This window comes from Pelodiscus sinensis, chromosome 10 (assembly GCF_052426305.1).
Source record: "Pelodiscus sinensis isolate ZL-2025 chromosome 10, ASM5242630v1, whole genome shotgun sequence".
NCBI classification, from domain to species: domain Eukaryota; kingdom Metazoa; phylum Chordata; order Testudines; family Trionychidae; genus Pelodiscus; species Pelodiscus sinensis.
The window spans coordinates 17,330,636-17,348,485 of record NC_143061.1 but is presented as its reverse complement, the minus strand read 5'-3'; the positions used below and the strand labels follow the sequence as shown (position 1 = coordinate 17,348,485).

At 42.2% G+C, this 17,850-nt stretch overlaps 1 protein-coding gene across 1 annotated transcript in view; it reads left to right on the top strand.

Annotated features, from left to right (window-relative positions):
* PRKCI (protein kinase C iota) overlaps positions 1–17,850 on the top strand; it is a 54,099-nt gene that overhangs the window by 21,125 nt on the left and 15,124 nt on the right. Inside the window, exons 6-13 of the mRNA XM_006122859.5 lie at positions 3,852–3,992; positions 4,875–4,929; positions 7,625–7,683; positions 8,279–8,455; positions 10,417–10,514; positions 11,031–11,117; positions 13,181–13,316; positions 16,549–16,636. Coding sequence (XP_006122921.2) covers positions 3,852–3,992; positions 4,875–4,929; positions 7,625–7,683; positions 8,279–8,455; positions 10,417–10,514; positions 11,031–11,117; positions 13,181–13,316; positions 16,549–16,636 — 841 coding nt within the window. The remainder of the gene's footprint in view (positions 1–3,851; positions 3,993–4,874; positions 4,930–7,624; positions 7,684–8,278; positions 8,456–10,416; positions 10,515–11,030; positions 11,118–13,180; positions 13,317–16,548; positions 16,637–17,850) is intronic.

Here is a 17,850-nt window from a genome sequence, read left to right as displayed (position 1 = left end):
CTGTAGCCAGCCTCCATATGCTGGAGTAGGAGCCATCAAAAAGTAACAAGCATGTATTGTTTGTCTTGTTAACTGTAAGAAATTAATTTTAAGTTCTTTTTTCAGACATGTTTTTAAAATGTTTATCACGGAGCAAGAAAATCTGCAATGTATAACACATAATTGTATAATACAAAGTTTGAATAACTGTGTATCTTCCCCCTTCACCACTGGGCTCATTAAATGCATGAAATTTATCTCCAACCTCCTCTTTTTTCCATGGAAGCAGCTCTCTTCAGAACCATCCTGTTATTCTTTAAAGTGCTACATAGTTCCATCTTTTGTTTCAGCTTGCCCAGACTAACACGGCTACATCTCTATTACTATTCTTCAGAGACCTTTGAGTGACCTCTAACTAGCCTAATTCCAGGGCCTCTGGTTGACACTAATCTTTCTAATCAAGATGCAAAAAGGTCACCGTTAACCATTTCTGGAAGTGCTATCCTTCTTTGACTCTTTTGGACAGCCTCCTCTATGGTTCTGCTGGTCTTAATTTGCGTTGTTAGTGTTATTTTGTGGATTGTTCTTTTCCTTTTTCTCTATTTCGGTATTGCTCAAAGATCAGTCTTCAAGGTTCCCCTCCTGGCTATGCTCTGGCTTAGGAGTGTGGGGCTGAGAGTGATGGATTCAGGGGGCTCTGGGCTTGGACAGGGAATTGTGATGTGGGCTTTGTGTAATAGTTAACTTAGGCAGCTCCTGGAAGCTGCTAGCAGCTCTCTGGCTCCTAAGCAGAGGCACAGCTAGGCGACTCTGCATGCAATCCCTGCCCAAAGGCACTGCCCCATTAGCTCCCGTTGGCTGCTGTTCTCAGCCAGCGAGAGCTGTGGAGCCAGTGCTTAGAGCAGGGGAAGTGCACAGTGCCCCTGTGTATGTTCCTATGCCTAAGAGCCAGAAGCAGATTCCATCAGCTTTCTGGAAGCCACATGAAATTGGTGCAGGCAGTCAACTGGACTTTTAGTGCCCTGTCAGTGGTGCTTTCTGGAACCATTAAAGGTCACTTTTCAACTTGGTAACATTCTGGTTAAAAAAAATTGTCTGGCAACTCTATAGGGGAGAAGGAAGTAATTTCTGGAAAGGAATCTGGGAATAAATTTGGAAGTTGGTTGGGTATGAGTGGGAAAAATGGAACAGTTTTTTGAGACCAGGGGGTAGAGGGACTGTTAGGGAGTTGGGGAGTCCTTCCCATTCAGACTCTGGTTGACCCACAGTCTCTCCCATTTAGTTAGGCACATCAGCTCTTGTTCCTGCGTGCCCTCCCTATGTGGCACACTCTCTGTCCTTCTCCCAGATCTCCTCACCTTGCCCTGTAAGCAGAATACTGTGAGAAATGCAGTCTCTCCTCCCTATTGGTTGTTGACTGCTAAAACTGGCTGAACCCGCTTTCCCCTGTTACCGTCTCACAGCAGCCCCTATTGGACAAAATATATAACAGCTCCTCTCTGGCAGAATGTATTTTCTGCAGAGAAAAGAAAAATCTTCAGGGGATATGGATTCTGTGCAGGTCGTAGTGGTGCAAAATTGCCCCACAAGTACAACTTGTTTCCTCTTGTCATGTAATTTAGAAATGTGTGTCTGTCAATCTGTGAGTCCATTTGTTTAAGAACGCCTAAATAATAGCTAGGACCACCACATTTGGTAGGCAGCTTCCTCTTATTCTAATTTAAAGCAAGGTCAGGATTTGGTTGTGCCAGGAAAATGGGAAATGCCTGAAATGGGATTGTTTTTCATAAAATGGAAAGGGAGGGCGCTTACATTCCTATGCAACTTGCACCTTCTGTTGGGGTCCAGGTGCTTCACTCCACCTCCATGTGCGTCCTGCCAGGAGTTCTCATTCCCCCACCCCCATCTCCTGCATGACTCCTATGAGGGCCTTGCGCTTCTCTACCTCCCCTTCTCCCTCCTTCCCCAGCATGGAACCTGGGTGAATCCCTCCTCCCCCACCTGTGCAGTTCCTACAGGGAGGTCAGGGGCTTACATCTTTCTCCCCCACCCCTCCTGTGGCTCCTACAGGAGCCTCCCAGAGCCCTCTCCTGGTAGACAGCTGCATGTGCAGCAGGGACCAGGGAGAAGCCCTGCAGCAGCACCAGGTGCACAGGCTGCATAGGGACACCTCAACATGCTGCTGACTCCAAAGAGATGCCACCAGCTGACCAACATGGTCCTCGTTGTGGCTGCCCAGGTACGTGGGCCCAGGGCAGCTCCTGTTGCCCCTGGTAGAGCAACACAGCCCAGGGAGCTCCCTCCAATGCCCTGGCAACTCTGCCCTCGCCACTGCGGGCAGCCCTGAGAACCCACTGCTGCCTGGACAGCACTGTCTCTGCTACTACAGTTGGCCTCAGTGAGCTCCCCACTTCCTTAGCTCCCTGCCCTAAGCACCTTCTCATCCTCAATCCCATGTTCTGATTCCTAAACCTACCCCTGCCCTGCCTCCTGCATTCCCTGCACCCTACCTTGAGCCCCATCACCTATACTATTATAAAAGGTGAAGTGTCTGTTACAGAGAACATTCGAGTATACACTGGAAGAGTAGGATATGCTGGTCTGGGTTGGTGGCTGCTGTTACCTCCTCTTCCCCACCCCTCCGCACCAAAGTGGGACATGAGGATGCAGCAGCAAGGTGGGGTGGACAGGTACGGGGCAGAGCAGGGGAAGAACTGGGGGCACTAGCTCAGGGGGCTGAAGGAGGGGTGGGTGGAACATGGCTGGCAGGGACTTACTGCCAGCCCCACCACTTGCAACATCTCCTGCTTCTCCTTGTCCAGGCCCAATGTGCTGCTCAGAGATGTCATGCTATGGCAGCAGCTGCTTGATGGACCATGAGGCGTTGCTCCCTGCTGTGCTTTGCTGCCCCAGCCGTCGCCAGGGTGCAGGAGCAGAACGGGGCCCTGGCCTGCAAGCTGTCCACTCCAGTGGACACATTTGCATGGTACCGCCACTGTCAGCTCCCCACTGCACCTGCTGACCACTTGCTGAGGAGGCGCTGAGGAGGCGGCCTGTCTGGCAGGTGGGGGCTGCAGGGCAGCAGAGCGTGGCAGGGAGCAGCACCTTGTGGTTCATGGAGCAGCTGCTGCTGCAGCACAATAACTTCTCTGAGCAGCACATTGGGCCTGGGGGCAAAGAAGCGGGAGAGGTTGCAAGTAGTGGACTGGCAGTAAGCCTGCCAAGCTCCACCCATCCCTCCCTTGGCCCTCTGAGCTGATGCCCCCTGGTTCTTTCCACCCCCTGCCCTCCCCCGCATCTGCCCCCTGTGCTGCACGCTCTCCCGCCCCACCTCACCACCACATCTTTTGTGTCTGCCACCCCTCAGCCCACTGTATTGCTGCTGTGAGGTGGGGTTTAGCTAGTTTAAATAAAACATGTACATTTTTCTTCTAACTTCCATAAAAAACCCAATACATTATTATAGTTAAGGACCTGACCAACTCCGGGTACATGTGCTAGTATACTTACATTGAAAAGCTATTTGTTGCAGAGACCATCTTTTTATTTAAGGCTACAGTGGAAGCATGGTGGGGCCTTGAGAGGGATTTGTGTTCTGCTGCATCTTCTCCCCCATCTTTCCCTTTCTCCTCCCTCTTCCCCCTCTCTCCCTGCCCCCACAACATACTGTAGGGTTTCAGCTTTGTCCTGGGCTCCAGCAAATCTAATGCTTGGTGGACCTCCTGAAATCTTCTCGGGGCCTCCCTCGTGGCTGTGGATCCCTGGTTGAGAACCATTGTTCTACTGTAATATAAAGTAATGGAAATGCTGCTGATTGCTTTCTTGTTTCTTGTGTTCGTTTTTAATCTCATTTTGTTGATTTGTCCTCTTAGCGAGCTCATTGTGCCATCTGCACTGACCGAATTTGGGGACTGGGGCGTCAGGGATATAAATGTATCAACTGTAAACTTCTTGTTCACAAGAAGTGCCACAAACTTGTCAACATTGAATGTGGCCGCCACACACTGCCGCCGGTAAGTGAGATTGTTCTCAAGTAACTAAACTGAAACACAACTTTATAGCATAGTAGAATGTTAATTAGAACAACAGTCTCTAAACTCTGCAGTCCAAGGATCTTGGTGACAGTTTGACAGGATCCTGATAGCTGCACCCAGCTTGTATATCTGGGTATTAAAATAAACATACTTGTTGCTTGTATCTGTTTCTTAATTGATGCTACTTACCATTGTATAATATTCTACAACTTCAAAATGCTGCTGGGCGGGTAGGAGAAGGTTCCTTACATATCATTGAGTGGGAAAATATATCTCCCCCTTTACAGATAGGAAAATCTGAGGCACAGAAGTTTTTTTGGCTAAGGCCATTGAGCGTGTCAGTTGTGTTTAGTCCATTATATCATGTTAACTAAGAACATAGACACCGACTTCCTATCCTCATTGCACCCTTTCCCCCAAGCTCCTGCACTCCCTGAACGCTGTGAATCAGCTGTTTGCAGAGCACTGCAAGAACAGGAAGGGAGAAGAATTGGTCAGTGGGGCCACCTGCAGATGAGGTGTTGAGGAGAGAAAAACAGTGGGAGGGCGCTTGGCTGCTGGTGAGTGCTCAGTCAGCACCCACTAATCTTTTTCTGGAGCACTCAGTTGGTGCCTACGACTAAGAATTACCTGATAGACATCATCAAAATATTGCAGATCAGTTTGTCTTCACCCTATGGTTACAAAGGAGACAAATACAACCCTATCTTAAGTGTTTAGTAGGTTGCAGTTAGGACAGCCGTGTAACTTGGCTTTGTATGAAAGAGTCTGAGTTTCAGACTCTGTTCAGTCCTAAATATATAGCTAATTATTACAGACTGTAATAGGCAAGTAATGAATCATTACTGTGAACATTTGTAGGAGCCTGGAATTCCTATGGATCAGTCTTCAATGCATCCGGATAACTTAGAACCAGGTAAGATGAATAAATGTGTTTATATTTTTGTAATTTCACATACTTTAAACTGAATATATGTATTTTCAGATTAATGTTAATTGTTAATTATGACATGTTTTAAATTATTTAACGTGAACAAATACTACATAAAATTATTCTATTGTTGTTGTTGCATTGGTCCCAGAATGAGGGCCAAGAGGTGGGTGAGGTAATATCTTTTTTTTGGACCAACTTCTGTTGTTGAAACTAAAGTTTTCAAGCTACACAGAACTTTTCTTCAGATATATGAAAATACTTAGTGTTTGTCTTCACATGCTGCACCACTGCAGCTGCGCCACTGTAGTGCTTCATTGAAGAAGCTACTATGCCTTAGAGAGAGATTCTCCCATCAATACAGTTATTCCATCTCCCTGTGAGGTGGTAGCTGTGTTGACAGGAGAAGTTTCTCTCATCATCATAGCACTGTCTACACATGAGGTTAGGTTGTGTAACTATGTTGCACAGGCTTGTTGATTTTTTTTACACTCCTGAGCCAATGTAGCTATACTGAGAGAGGTCTGTAATGTAGACCTGGCCTTAGAATGTTACAGCTAAATACAAGATCAAACTGATAAGGTAGCATAAGTAGATATGGGTTACATGTTGTAATAAGCCATGTATCTGTAGTCTTTATTTAATACTGTTTTGTAAAGCCTAGGAAAGTTGTGAATTTAAGTGGTCCAGACAAGTATTTTGAAAGCTTTGTGCATCTTTTCTTCTGGGATGAGGACTGACAGGTTAGGTAGAGTGATCAGTTTGTGAATTGCTCACACTCCTGTGCGTTCATTCGTGATTGTAGTCATTGTCTGGTTCCACCCACATAGCTGTTACTGGGGCATTTAGTGCACTGGATGAAGTATACCGTGCAGGGATAGGCATGTGTAGGATCCATGGATCTTCAAAGGTGAGTTGGGAATCTATGAAAATACTAGGAATGTAAGTGAGTAGTCGACTATTTAACTACTCGCTCCTCTCCCCTCCCCCCCACACACACTCACACTTTCTGTCTCTGTCTCAGAGGCAGCGGGGGTGCAGAGCTGGTGCTGGGGGGGAGCAGACTTAAAAACCAGTTAACCCCTGCACCATCTCCACAATGCAGCCTCTCCCCCCCCATGCTGCTGCCTCTATCAGAGACAGCAGCATAGAGTTGGGGGCAGAGGAGGCTGCTGTGAAGCAGCCTCTGCCCACAGTGGCCAGGGCTGGCTGCTGGCAGAAACTCTGCGGCCAGCCCCAGCCACCGCAGGCAGGGGCTGCTCCGGCAGAGGCTGCACAGCCTTCCCTTATCGATTAATCATGTAGTCAATACAAATTTTATTAGCTACACTATTAGTGGATTACCCACCTCTTAGCATCCTTAGAAAATATATCTGGTGATCTGATGGTTTCTTGGGAATACCTGTCTAGATGGTTCCATTATTAAAGCTGATTGTGGTGACCAAGAACTTAGATACTAGTATGGAAGTGTTCCAGAGAGAGTTTAATGGATGGGTGGTGCTGGTTGAGGTTGTACTATAAATTGATGAGGAAGTTAGTCATCTGTCACAAAAATATCATCTATGAATCTCAGGTGTACTGTTGTATTCATGGAACACTTGTGTGGGGTTACATGGCTTGTAGTTTTGATACTTGATGGGGACCCCATCCTAAAAAGCTGTATGGAAAAAGTCACTTATTCTGTTCTGTTTAAGGAAACAGGCCTATTATAAGCCAGTTTATTTATATGCATGTGCACATTAATCTCCTATCTTGCTGTTCGAATAATAAGTTAAAGAAAGATGGAGAGCAAGTTTTTCCATATGTTTTAGATATAAACTTCTTCGTAATAAGGTAGTTCTTCAAAACTGTGTGATAGTTGTGGTTCTGTATGTACAAAAATAGAATTAAGGCAACTAGCAGCATCAGGGTGATATCTTATGCAGAAATTAATATGGTGGGGTATCTATGTAGGAATAATAATCTTTCAGACTTGGATATAGTCACTATTCTTAGTAGTAAAGCCAAAATATACCACACTTACCCTCAGATAATAGTAAAGAGGAAATGAGACTATGTCTACCCAGGAACATTATTTTGAAATAACTAGTGTTATTTCGAAATAACTTAGTCTGCGGCTACACAGCAGGCAGTTATTTTGAAATAATGTTGAAATACTGGAGGACTTTTTACTTAGACTCCTGTAACCCTCATTGTACAAGGAGTAAGGGAAGTCAGAGGAAGAGTGCTCTATTTTGAAATAAGTGCTGTGTAGACACTCCCAATTTCAAAATAAGCTATTTCAAAATTAGCTATGCAATTGACACCACTCAATTTGCGTAGCTTATTTCGAGTTAAGCCCTGCTGTGTAGACACACCCTGAATCTACAGAAATTACAGCATATGGTCAGCCCAGATGACTCAAAATAGCATACATTTTAGAAGTCCAGATTTTTAACTTGCAGTATTGCATTAATTATGAATGGGAGATTCTTAAACATGGGGGTGAAATGGAGTTCAAAGCTTTTAGCTGATAAATTAACTCTTAAATCAATATACTCTATTTTTCATTGGATATTTGAAACCTTTTCTGCTACACTGTAATCATCTATTTTTGTGCATAGACATTTAAAAGAATAGAGAATATCTGTTTCTTTCCTTTAATAGAGTGAACTCCTTCATTTTTTCCTTGTTCTTTTAGTGATTCCATATAATCGGTCTAGTCATGAGAGCTTGGACCATGTAGGTGAAGAAAAAGAGGTAATGTGTGTTAGAGCAGTACAACCTAACTATTCAGAGGTCTTGAGGTATAATACCAATCCTATCTTTAAAATCTTAGCAGTTTTAAATGATACTGAACTGAAATTTAGTTTATAGGTAACTAGCATTTAGGACACTAGTTTAACTTGTGTATAACTCAAGTTAGTCCATTTATGAGTCATGCAATTTGTGTTGAGATACAGAATTCAGTGTGCAGGAAAAACTTTAATATGAAACTGACAGATGAAAGAGTAAGCATTTTCATGTACAAAGCTTTTCTTAAAGAGGGGATAAGTACTAATTACTGCTGCAGCACAATAAATGAGCTATTTGAACACTCAATACCCTAAAAAACCTGCAGTCCCAGTTTATAGAGGTTCAATCTGTAGGACCGAGGGGCCCGTGGCAGGGGGTGGGCTGGGGGACTGGTGGCAGGGGATCCAGAAATGACCTCTTTGGGTTGGGCAAAATCCCTATTCTGGGACTGGTCTGGTCCCGAGAGTGCTGGACCAGGGAGGTCCAAACTGTACCAATATATGATTCTGTTATTATAATGTCAAGTTTGCTCAGATGCATTTAAAATTTTTATTTACAGGCAATGAGTATTAGAGAAAGTGGCAAACCTTCCTCCAGTCTGGGCCTTCAGGATTTTGATCTCCTTAGAGTTATAGGAAGAGGTAGTTATGCTAAAGTACTACTGGTTCGGTTAAAGAAAACTGAACGCATTTATGCAATGAAGGTTGTGAAAAAAGAACTAGTCAATGATGATGAGGTAAGCAATGTTTCTACCAATCTGCTACATCTTTCTTCCTTTAGAAGGAACTTGCATATAGTACCCATAAGAAACAGATTTGCATCCTTATTGCAGTCGTGTTATATGTTATGCATTACAGGCAGTCCCCGGGTTACGCGGATCCGACTTACGTCGGATTCGTACTTACAAACGGGGCTTTTCTCGCCCCGGAGGACGCGGGCGTCGGGACCACCCATATGCGCCGCCGTCCCGCTGTCTGGGTCCTCTGGGGCGAGAAAAGCTGCTCCGCGTCTCCTTGGTCTGCTGGGGGGGCCCCCCCCCCAGCAGACCAGGTTGACGCAGAGCAAAGCCGCGGAGGACCCGGGCTGCGGGAGCGCGGCGTGTCTGGGCGGTCCCCCCGCCCGGGTCCTCCATGGCTTTGCTCCGCGTCTCCCTGGTCTGCTGTGGGGGCCCCCAGCAGACCAGGGAGACGCGGAGGACCCGGGTGGCGGGACCGCGGCGCGTCTTGGTCCCGCCGCCCGCGTCTCCCTGGTCTGCTGGGTGTGGGTGTGTGTGTGTGTGTGTGTGTGTGTGTGTGTGTGTGTGTGTGTGTGTGTGTGTGTGTGTGTGTGTGCAACTAGTGCCTTCCCCTCCCCCCCAGCACACCAGGCTTTTCTCGGGATGCCTGTGGTAGAGCAGCTGTGGCGCTGCCGGTTGGTCCTGCAGCGCCGCTCTCGGCGCTACTGAACCAACCTGGCAGCACCCCAGATGCTCTACCCCAGGCATCCCCAAGTCAGCTGCTGCTGAAACTGATCAGCGGCTGATTCCAGGAAGCCCGGGGCAGAGCAATTCTGCCTCGGGCTTCCTGTAGTCAGCCACTGGTCAGTTTCAGCAGCCGCTGAATCTGGACGCCAGTTCCGACTTACATACAGATTCAACTTGAGAACAAACCTACAGTCCCTATCTTGTACGTAACCTGGGGACTGCCTGTGTATGCTACTGAGAGCTTACTGAACAGACTGTGTTGGTAGTTTTCATTGGTAAGTTGGTGTCTCGTCATAGTTCTCCTTTCTTTATCTTCAGGTTTAATTTCCATTATGTTGTCCGTGTGTATTCCCTTGAAAAGCATATAAATATTCATGCAGCCATGTTCTGTGCCAGCTAATCCTTCTGTATATTTTTTGATAAGTTCATTTCTTTAGCATACTCAGGCCAATTACTCCCAAGACATCTACTGATCTAGAGTCTCTGGCAGTAGAATTTCTTAATAAGATGCAATTGGAGGACCTATCAGTTACATCAGTGCAGGTGTCACTGTGTGTCTGATTTTACTAGCAGAATCTCTTATTACTGGCTTTGAGATACAAAAAATAAAGAACTCTGCTTGATTTTCATTCTCTTTGCTGAGTTTGAAGTACATGTTTTTAGTTTTCATGTGAAGTATTTTAAGATTTCTTGCTCTTAAGTCATTGAGAGGTTAGTATGGAATATCACAATGCTTGTTTGTCACACTTAAAACAAAAACTTCAATTGTATAAGCTTTTGTGACAACTTTATGACTTGAGCGTCTGCATTAACATAAGGTTCTTACATAGTAAAGGTCTAAACAAGTCGTTAGACAGTAGGCATGGAGACACTTCCATTGCAACTGAAGGTTTAAGTTATAGTATATCTGATGCACTATACAGGCAATACGAGCGTAGGTCTGCAATCCATGAACTCTGAAAAATGTTCCTGGCTCTACCTCTGATTTGCCATACCCTTCTACTTCATCTTTCTTTGCTCTAGTTTCCCCTGTTTTACAGATGAGGATGATCTTCCATTTAATAATTTGCTAAAGTAGGTAAATTGATACAAGTCTGTTTGAACAATTTATTCTAAAACTAGCGGTAAGATGCAACCATTTCAGTGTGTCTGACTGATACAGTTTAAACGGAATTTGACCTAAGAAGTGCAAAGAACAATATTGTTTTCTAAGCTTGGAATATTTTTATAAATAGGATATTGACTGGGTACAGACAGAGAAACATGTATTTGAACAGGCTTCAAATCATCCTTTCCTTGTTGGACTACACTCTTGCTTCCAGACAGAAAGCAGGTAAAGGTCAAAAACTAATAGAACAGATGTGTCTTTTTGTGACACTTTTCTTGACATTTTTTTGTATCGGTAAAAATCCCAAAGGGCTATCCAAATATTTAATGCAGAATAATTTAAAAAACTGTGAAACTATAAACGTCTATGGTGATTTGTAAACAAAAGGATTCTGAGAAGAAGGGAATTTGAAGGAATTGTGCTTGGTGAAGAAGTAAACTGTCCTAAGCATAGGAGATAGTGTGATAGAAGCGCAGTGTGGGAGAAAAGAAGTAGAAAAATAGAGAATGAAGGATTGAGAAGATGTAGGGCCTTGTATTGAGAGGGGTCCTGAAATATGAAGACATGAACATAAGATGTTGGAATGAACATAATCCATATCATGGAAGAAGAGTCCTTGCTAGACCCCGTCAGTTGTACTGTTCAGAAGTTATCAAGCTCCACAAACTTTAGAGGGTAAAAAAGATCAAATTGGAAGTTGAAACAGTCTCTTTTTGCATAACATACATTTGTCTGTTTCAGATTATTTTTTGTCATAGAATACGTAAATGGAGGAGATTTAATGTTTCATATGCAGCGACAGAGGAAACTACCAGAGGAGCATGCCAGGTATGTTTTATTTGAGAGAATATTTTTCATGCAAATTCAGAGTTTATGCTAATGGTGGGCTTCCATCTTTTGTATCGCCCCTCCCCCGATGTTAATAAGTTGAGACACACATTTGTGTTTAAAAGTTCTTCTTTTTCCATGAGATGAAGTTCCTATAATGCAGTTATTTCATTTTAGTGCTGCAAGGTACAGATACCATTTTTTAAAATTATCTTCTCCATCCCCAAAAAATTAGATTTTCATCTCTAGACTAATCATACCTATTTTTAACCTTTCCTCTTGCATCAGATTTTTCTAAATCTTATCTGTTTTTTTGCTCTGGCCTGGGTGCTCTCTCCAATTTATTCCCATCACTAATAGAGTGTGATGCTCAGAATTGGACACAGTAGGGCATGTGAGACCACATCAGTTCGAAGTAGAGTAGGACAGTTAGTTTGTATTTTAACCCCTGAATATTAGCCTTTTTTGCAATTCTGTCACATTGTTGATTCTCATTCGGTCTCAGATCCTTTTCATAATACTATCAGCTATGGGAAGCGACTGTCTAGGAAGGAGCATGGTGGAAAGAGATCTAGGGGTCATAGTGGACCACAAGTTGAATATGAGTCAACAGTGTGATGCTGTTGCAAAAAAAGCAAATATGATTCTAGGTTGTATCAACAGGTGTGTTGTAAGCAAAACTCGTGAAGTCATTCTGCCGCTCTACTCTGCACTAGTTAGGCCTCAGCTGGAGTACTGTGTCCAGTTCTGGGCGCCACATTTCAAGAAAGATGTGGAGAAATTGGAAAGGGTACAGAGAAGAGCGACAAGAATGATTAAAGGTTTAGAGAACATGACCTATGAAGCCAGGCTTCATGAACTGGGCTTGTTTAGTTTTGAAAAAAGAAGATTAAGGGGGGACATGATAGCGGTTTTCAAATATCTAAAAGGGTGTCACAAGGAGGAAGGAGAAAATTTGTTCCTCTTGGTTTCTGAGGACAGGACAAGGAGTAATGGGCTTAAAGTGCAGCAGGGGAGGTTTAGAATGGACATTAGGAAAAAATTCCTAACTATCAGGGTGGTCAAATATTGGAATAAATTGCCAAGGGAGGTGGTGGAATCTCCCTCTCTGGAGATATTTAAGAACAGGTTGGATAGACATCTGTCAGGGATGGTGTAGACGGAGCTTGGTCCTGCCTTGAGGGCGGGGGGCTGGACTCGATGACCTCTTGAGGTCCCTTCCAGTCCTATTATTCTATGATTCTATGATTCTATCCAGTTATTCCCCATTATGTAGCTGTGCATTTGATTTTTTTTCCTTCCTATGTGACAAACATATATTGCACTTGTCTTTATTGAATTTCATTTTATTGATATTCAGATTAAATCTCTAATATGTGACGGTCACTTTGATTTCTCATCCTCTCCTCCAAATTGCTAGCAACTGCTCCCAGCTTCATGTCATCAGCAAATTTTGTGTGTTTACTCTCCACCCTGTTATCCAAGTCATTAAACAATATATTGAATAGTACAAGACCCAGAACTGACCCCAGTGGGATCCTAAAAGAGACATCCTCACAGTTTAACATTGTACCCTGTAGATTGTATATTGATAACAGATACATTTGTTCCCTTTACAATTAAAGAAGTATGTGTATAAATCTACCTAACTTTCATCTTTGCAAACTACTGGGATATAAGGGTTCAGCTGAGTTCTTCCTACTGATGTCATCACTACAAATAAAATTCTTTAGTCCCAGTTTATATCTGTGCAGTTTGTGGGGTCACGGGTGTGATGGCAGTCAGACTTTGTCATTGCAGCATGAACTTCGTCGACAATTCTGATATGCAGTAAGGAATAGAATCCAACTTGCTTTTAGCCCTGCAGAGCCAATACATCTATCAGCAGTAAATGTATTTTTTGTACTTATAAGCAGCTATGACTGAATACAGAATCTTGGTTTTCAGAATAGAATTACATTAAGGACACCTCGTTGTTGCTCTGTTTATTATGCTGTAGCTGTAAATCTAATTTGAAAAACTAAGGGATCTTGTATCATCAATATATCTTACTTTTATTCTAGGTTTTATTCTGCAGAAATCAGTCTAGCATTGAACTATCTTCATGAACGAGGGATAATCTATAGAGATTTGAAACTGGACAATGTATTACTGGATTCTGAGGGGCACATTAAACTCACAGACTATGGCATGTGCAAGGTAAGGGAGAATTATTTCTAAACAGATAACTTATGGTAGCTTAACTAAGTCTGTTAAAAGATATCCAAGTAGGACGTTTCACATTTTATCAACTTGTGTACACCTCATGTGGAAACAAAAAGCTTTATTCCATCTGCAACCTAAAGAAGTGCTTAGTTGCTCATGTGTGAACATTCCTGCCTTCTAGTTCTACAACCCACTTGATGTTAGGATCTAAAGCTTATTGCATAATGTAGCAGATAAAATAATATACTGAAAACGGAAAAACATAATACAAGGGTATTACGCCAACCTTCTAGCTGGGAGTGTTTCAGCCTTACGTTACTTTAAACAGATGAATCCTAATACATGGATTCTGTGTAGATACTGATGGGAGTAGCGGCTTCCTGTGTGTCAGAGCCAGGAGATATGTCCACTTCTTAGTCTTCTGAGAATAGGAAGAAAGTCCAGTTCTATAAAGGGCCTTGGCCACCTCTACCATATCTTAGCATGCCCCAGCCCAAAACAGAAGGAATAGCTTTTTTTATATCAGTCTTGGAGGCAGATTAGGAGCAAGACTCTTTCTAAGTTGTCATCACTATGCTGCTGGTCATTGCTTCACCACCACAAAAGAACTGATCTGCATGGATTTTCCTCCCATACTCCAGAGGAGTTAAATATTCAGACCAGACTGAAGAGGATTCCAGGGGGGAAAAATTAAGGCACTATTTAGCAGGCAAAGCAGATAGGTATGCTTGTGCTACAAAATGAGGATAACATTTCTTTTATAGACACTGGTAAAGACAGAGGTCTCACCCTAAAAATAGCCACGGAAAACAGGTCATGGAGGGAGTAACAGCTTGTTTTTTAAAGATTGCTTTCCTCTCCACTTTCATGCTATGGATGTAACACTGAAACATGAACTTGTCTTTCTCCTGTTGTGCTCTTCTCAATTAAAACTGATTGTTAGGCATTGGAGAAAATAAGTCGTGTAGCAGGTACTTGCCAGGGAAATGCTATCACAACTGTATTGCAAAGTGTGGAATTGAGCTTTCAAAATGGTCTGTTTACTTCAGATTTAAATGGTGTTCTTAGAGCATGCTCAGGATCAAAAGTCCATGTCAGCCTATATGATTTTGCTCAATCAATTAAAATTATATATATTTGTATGTATTTCAGAGAGAATCCCTACAGATCATTGAATTTAGTAAGCTCAAGAGAGTGAAGAGCCACTACTTGAGTTTTTGTAAAATTGTAACCTGGTTATTAACGTAAAATAAAAAGAGCAGCTTTTGTTTGGGTTGTGGGCACTCAGGTGAATGTTTTCATTCTTGACTGTGGTAGGGCTCAGAAAGCCTAATGGATTATAATACAGTATTATGTAATGCTTGGGCACCTATGAAGACTATCTTCATTTTCAGCACCTGTAAAAAAGTGAGACAACTCAACACTTTATCTTGTTTACATAGTAAAAGTATAGAGAATTGTCAGCCCGTAAGGGGCACATGGCCCACACAAAGTAAAGAAGATCACTGTGTGTAGCCTATTTAAAATATCACCTATTACTTTAGTAACAATGTTATATATATTTAATACTATTTCATACCATACGTGACTGAGCAGGGGATTATGCTCCAATCTGTTGGATAGAAATCTGGGCATGGCAATCAGGGTTGCTTTCAAAATGCTGAAGAAACACTACTTTTTTCTTTTGTTTTTTCCTCTTTTGGGGTGGGTGGGAAATATTTATGAAGTGAAACACAATACATTACTTAAACCAGCCCTGAGCTGCCTCCTGCACCCTAACCCTGTTCCCAGACCCCTGCCCTGAGCCTGCTCCACCACCCTAGTGCTCTCCTAAACCTCACCCCTCAGTCTGCTCCTACACCATAACTCCCTCCCAGACTTTGAACCTCCACCCCAGCTTCTTGCCCTGAGCCCACTTCCACACTCCAAACCCTGTAGTCCCAGTGTGGAGCTCCCTCCTTCATCCTCAATACCTCAGCTCCATCCCCACCTAGGAGCCCTCATTCCCCCAACCTTGAGCCCCCTCTCACAGTCCAAACCCCTTTGCCCCAGACCCACTACAGATAGTCTGTGCAGAATGGATTTTGTTATGTGCACAGATATGGAGATGATGTGTTGTACATCATCTCCTTATTGGTGTGTGTAACAGTTCATTCCACACATGGACATAAAAAATTAGAGGCAACACAAACTTAATCCCATAAATGTATATATTTCTCAGAGATAAAAAGGTGCACACTTTCTAAAACACAAGATAGTTCCCAATCTATTAACTTATTAGATCTGCCACTTTTTATGTCAACCCTTGGATACTGGTACTTTTCTTCTAACTTGTTCCAGCAGTAGGCTCTTAGTTTCACCCAAATAGATAAAAAGGTGCTAAAAGAACACTCTAATACTCAGGTGGCCGGAGAAGAGCGCAGTAAAAATAGTCAAAATTCTGAATTGAGTGGGGGGGGGGGGGGTCTGGTCAGGAATGTCACTTCTGCAGTTTCCCAGCATTTTAATAGCATTTCTTTAGACAGAAGTTTGGGATGCAAATCTGTAGTCTGTTTTAAATACTGGCGGGCGGAGAACAAACTCATTACTTTCAATCAGCCATACTTCAATCTGTCTGGGCTTAACCTCTGACCTTCATTGTGGGGCTCAATCACATGACTCATAATAGAAACAGAAGCATCTCTGACTTTTTTTTTTTAAACTTTGAGTTTAGTTTTTTGTGTTACATGGAGCCAGAATTCTATTGACAGTGCAGTTTTATGTTGTTTAGGTCTATTTTGTGCCTTGCATGCTGTAGGAAAGTATTGTCATCCATTATACCCTATGCACAGATTTCTGATTGGTAATTAAGATAGTGTTGCTTAAAACATGACTTAATTTTTAATGAATATATATTTAACATAGTTTCAAGTAATATCTAGTATGTTATAAATGGAATATATAATTTTATTCTTTGACATTTATTAGAAAACAGTAAATGTAGACTGGTGCAACGAAGACAGGTTTTTTAGCACAGTGTACACTCTTCTTACAGATCTATTTTTATAGAAGAAATGCATGTATTCTGCATACAAAGCAATATATAAAAGTGTAATAACTTATTTTTCTTTAGGTTATTTTACAAAAACATGAAGTAAAGTTATTTTATAATGTGATAGGAAGTATAAAGAATTTTTAGCTAATGGTGTAAGATTCTTCCCATCTGTGTTTTCCTTTCCTTTCTCAGGAAGGATTAAGGCCTGGAGACACAACCAGCACTTTCTGTGGAACTCCCAACTACATTGCTCCTGAAATTTTGCGAGGAGAGGATTATGGTAATTTGATTTGCTTCAGAGCTATATCATGCATTTCTGTTAACTTCCTTGTAAAATGATTTGTCAGAAAATAAAAATCACCATAATAAATCAGACCCATGATCCAGCTAGTCCAGTATCCTGTCTCTAGCAGTGGTTGGCACTAGATGCTTTGCAGTTAAGGAGCAAGATAACTAATTTTACACAGATGTGGGCTAATCTACCCCTCACCCCCAATAATGGTTTATAATAAGTATTAAACCCTGAAGCATGAGGTTTTATTATTTTCCACAGTTTATTAAGATTAGCTATTATAACTGTGGATTGTTGTCCATATAAATGTCCAGTCAGTCCCTTTTTCAGTCTTACTAACTTCTTGGCTTTAATGATATCCTTTGACAGAATTTCATAGTTCAGTTATGCATTTTGTGCTTTTGGGGGGGGATTCAGTGTTGAATTTGCCACCCTTTTATTTCTTAAAATGTTCTCTTCTGTCTCGAGACAAGGAACAGAAACTACATTGTCTATACTATTAATTATGTATTTTAATCATGCCTCATCTTTTTCATCTCCTTTCTAAGGTAAACATTCTCAGTTCTTTTCGGGGTCTGAGATAAATTTGCTTTCCCTCCTATCTCTATTAGTTTAGAACTTACTTGATCATTTACTCCTTTTTTCATATAAACTTAAGGGGTTGCAGATACTATCAGATAAACAGGTTTTAAGCATTTTAAAATCTTTATCCATATAAATATAAGTAAAATAGATCTAATGACACACAATAGCTATTAAAATTCATACATAGTATGTACAAGTTCTGTTGTAGGTGTAACACTTTTTTTTCCAGGATTAACTTGGCCTCTTTTATACAAATGCAAAAGGGTATTTTTCTAGTGTCAGATGTGTCTGGAACATTGCCTTACTTTTGTGTGTTTTGCCAGAACATACTAAGGCCTATCACAGGTCCTTTTTTCCAGAGAAGGGAGATGGTTTAGTATTGTCTTTAGAACTAATTAAGTTTGTTTAACTTTGAGTGAAACAAGGCCCTTCTTCTTTTGTGTCAGATTCTACCAAGGACTAAGCAGATCAACTTTATAGCAGTGGTAGCCTTGAGGAGAACCAAGATGCTAGAACAGTTAATTGATCCCTGTCTTCAACAGTGAACAATAGAAATGTGATGTCACCCCCATCAACAGTTTTTATTTATTGCACTGTTTGACACCAATATCTGTGTA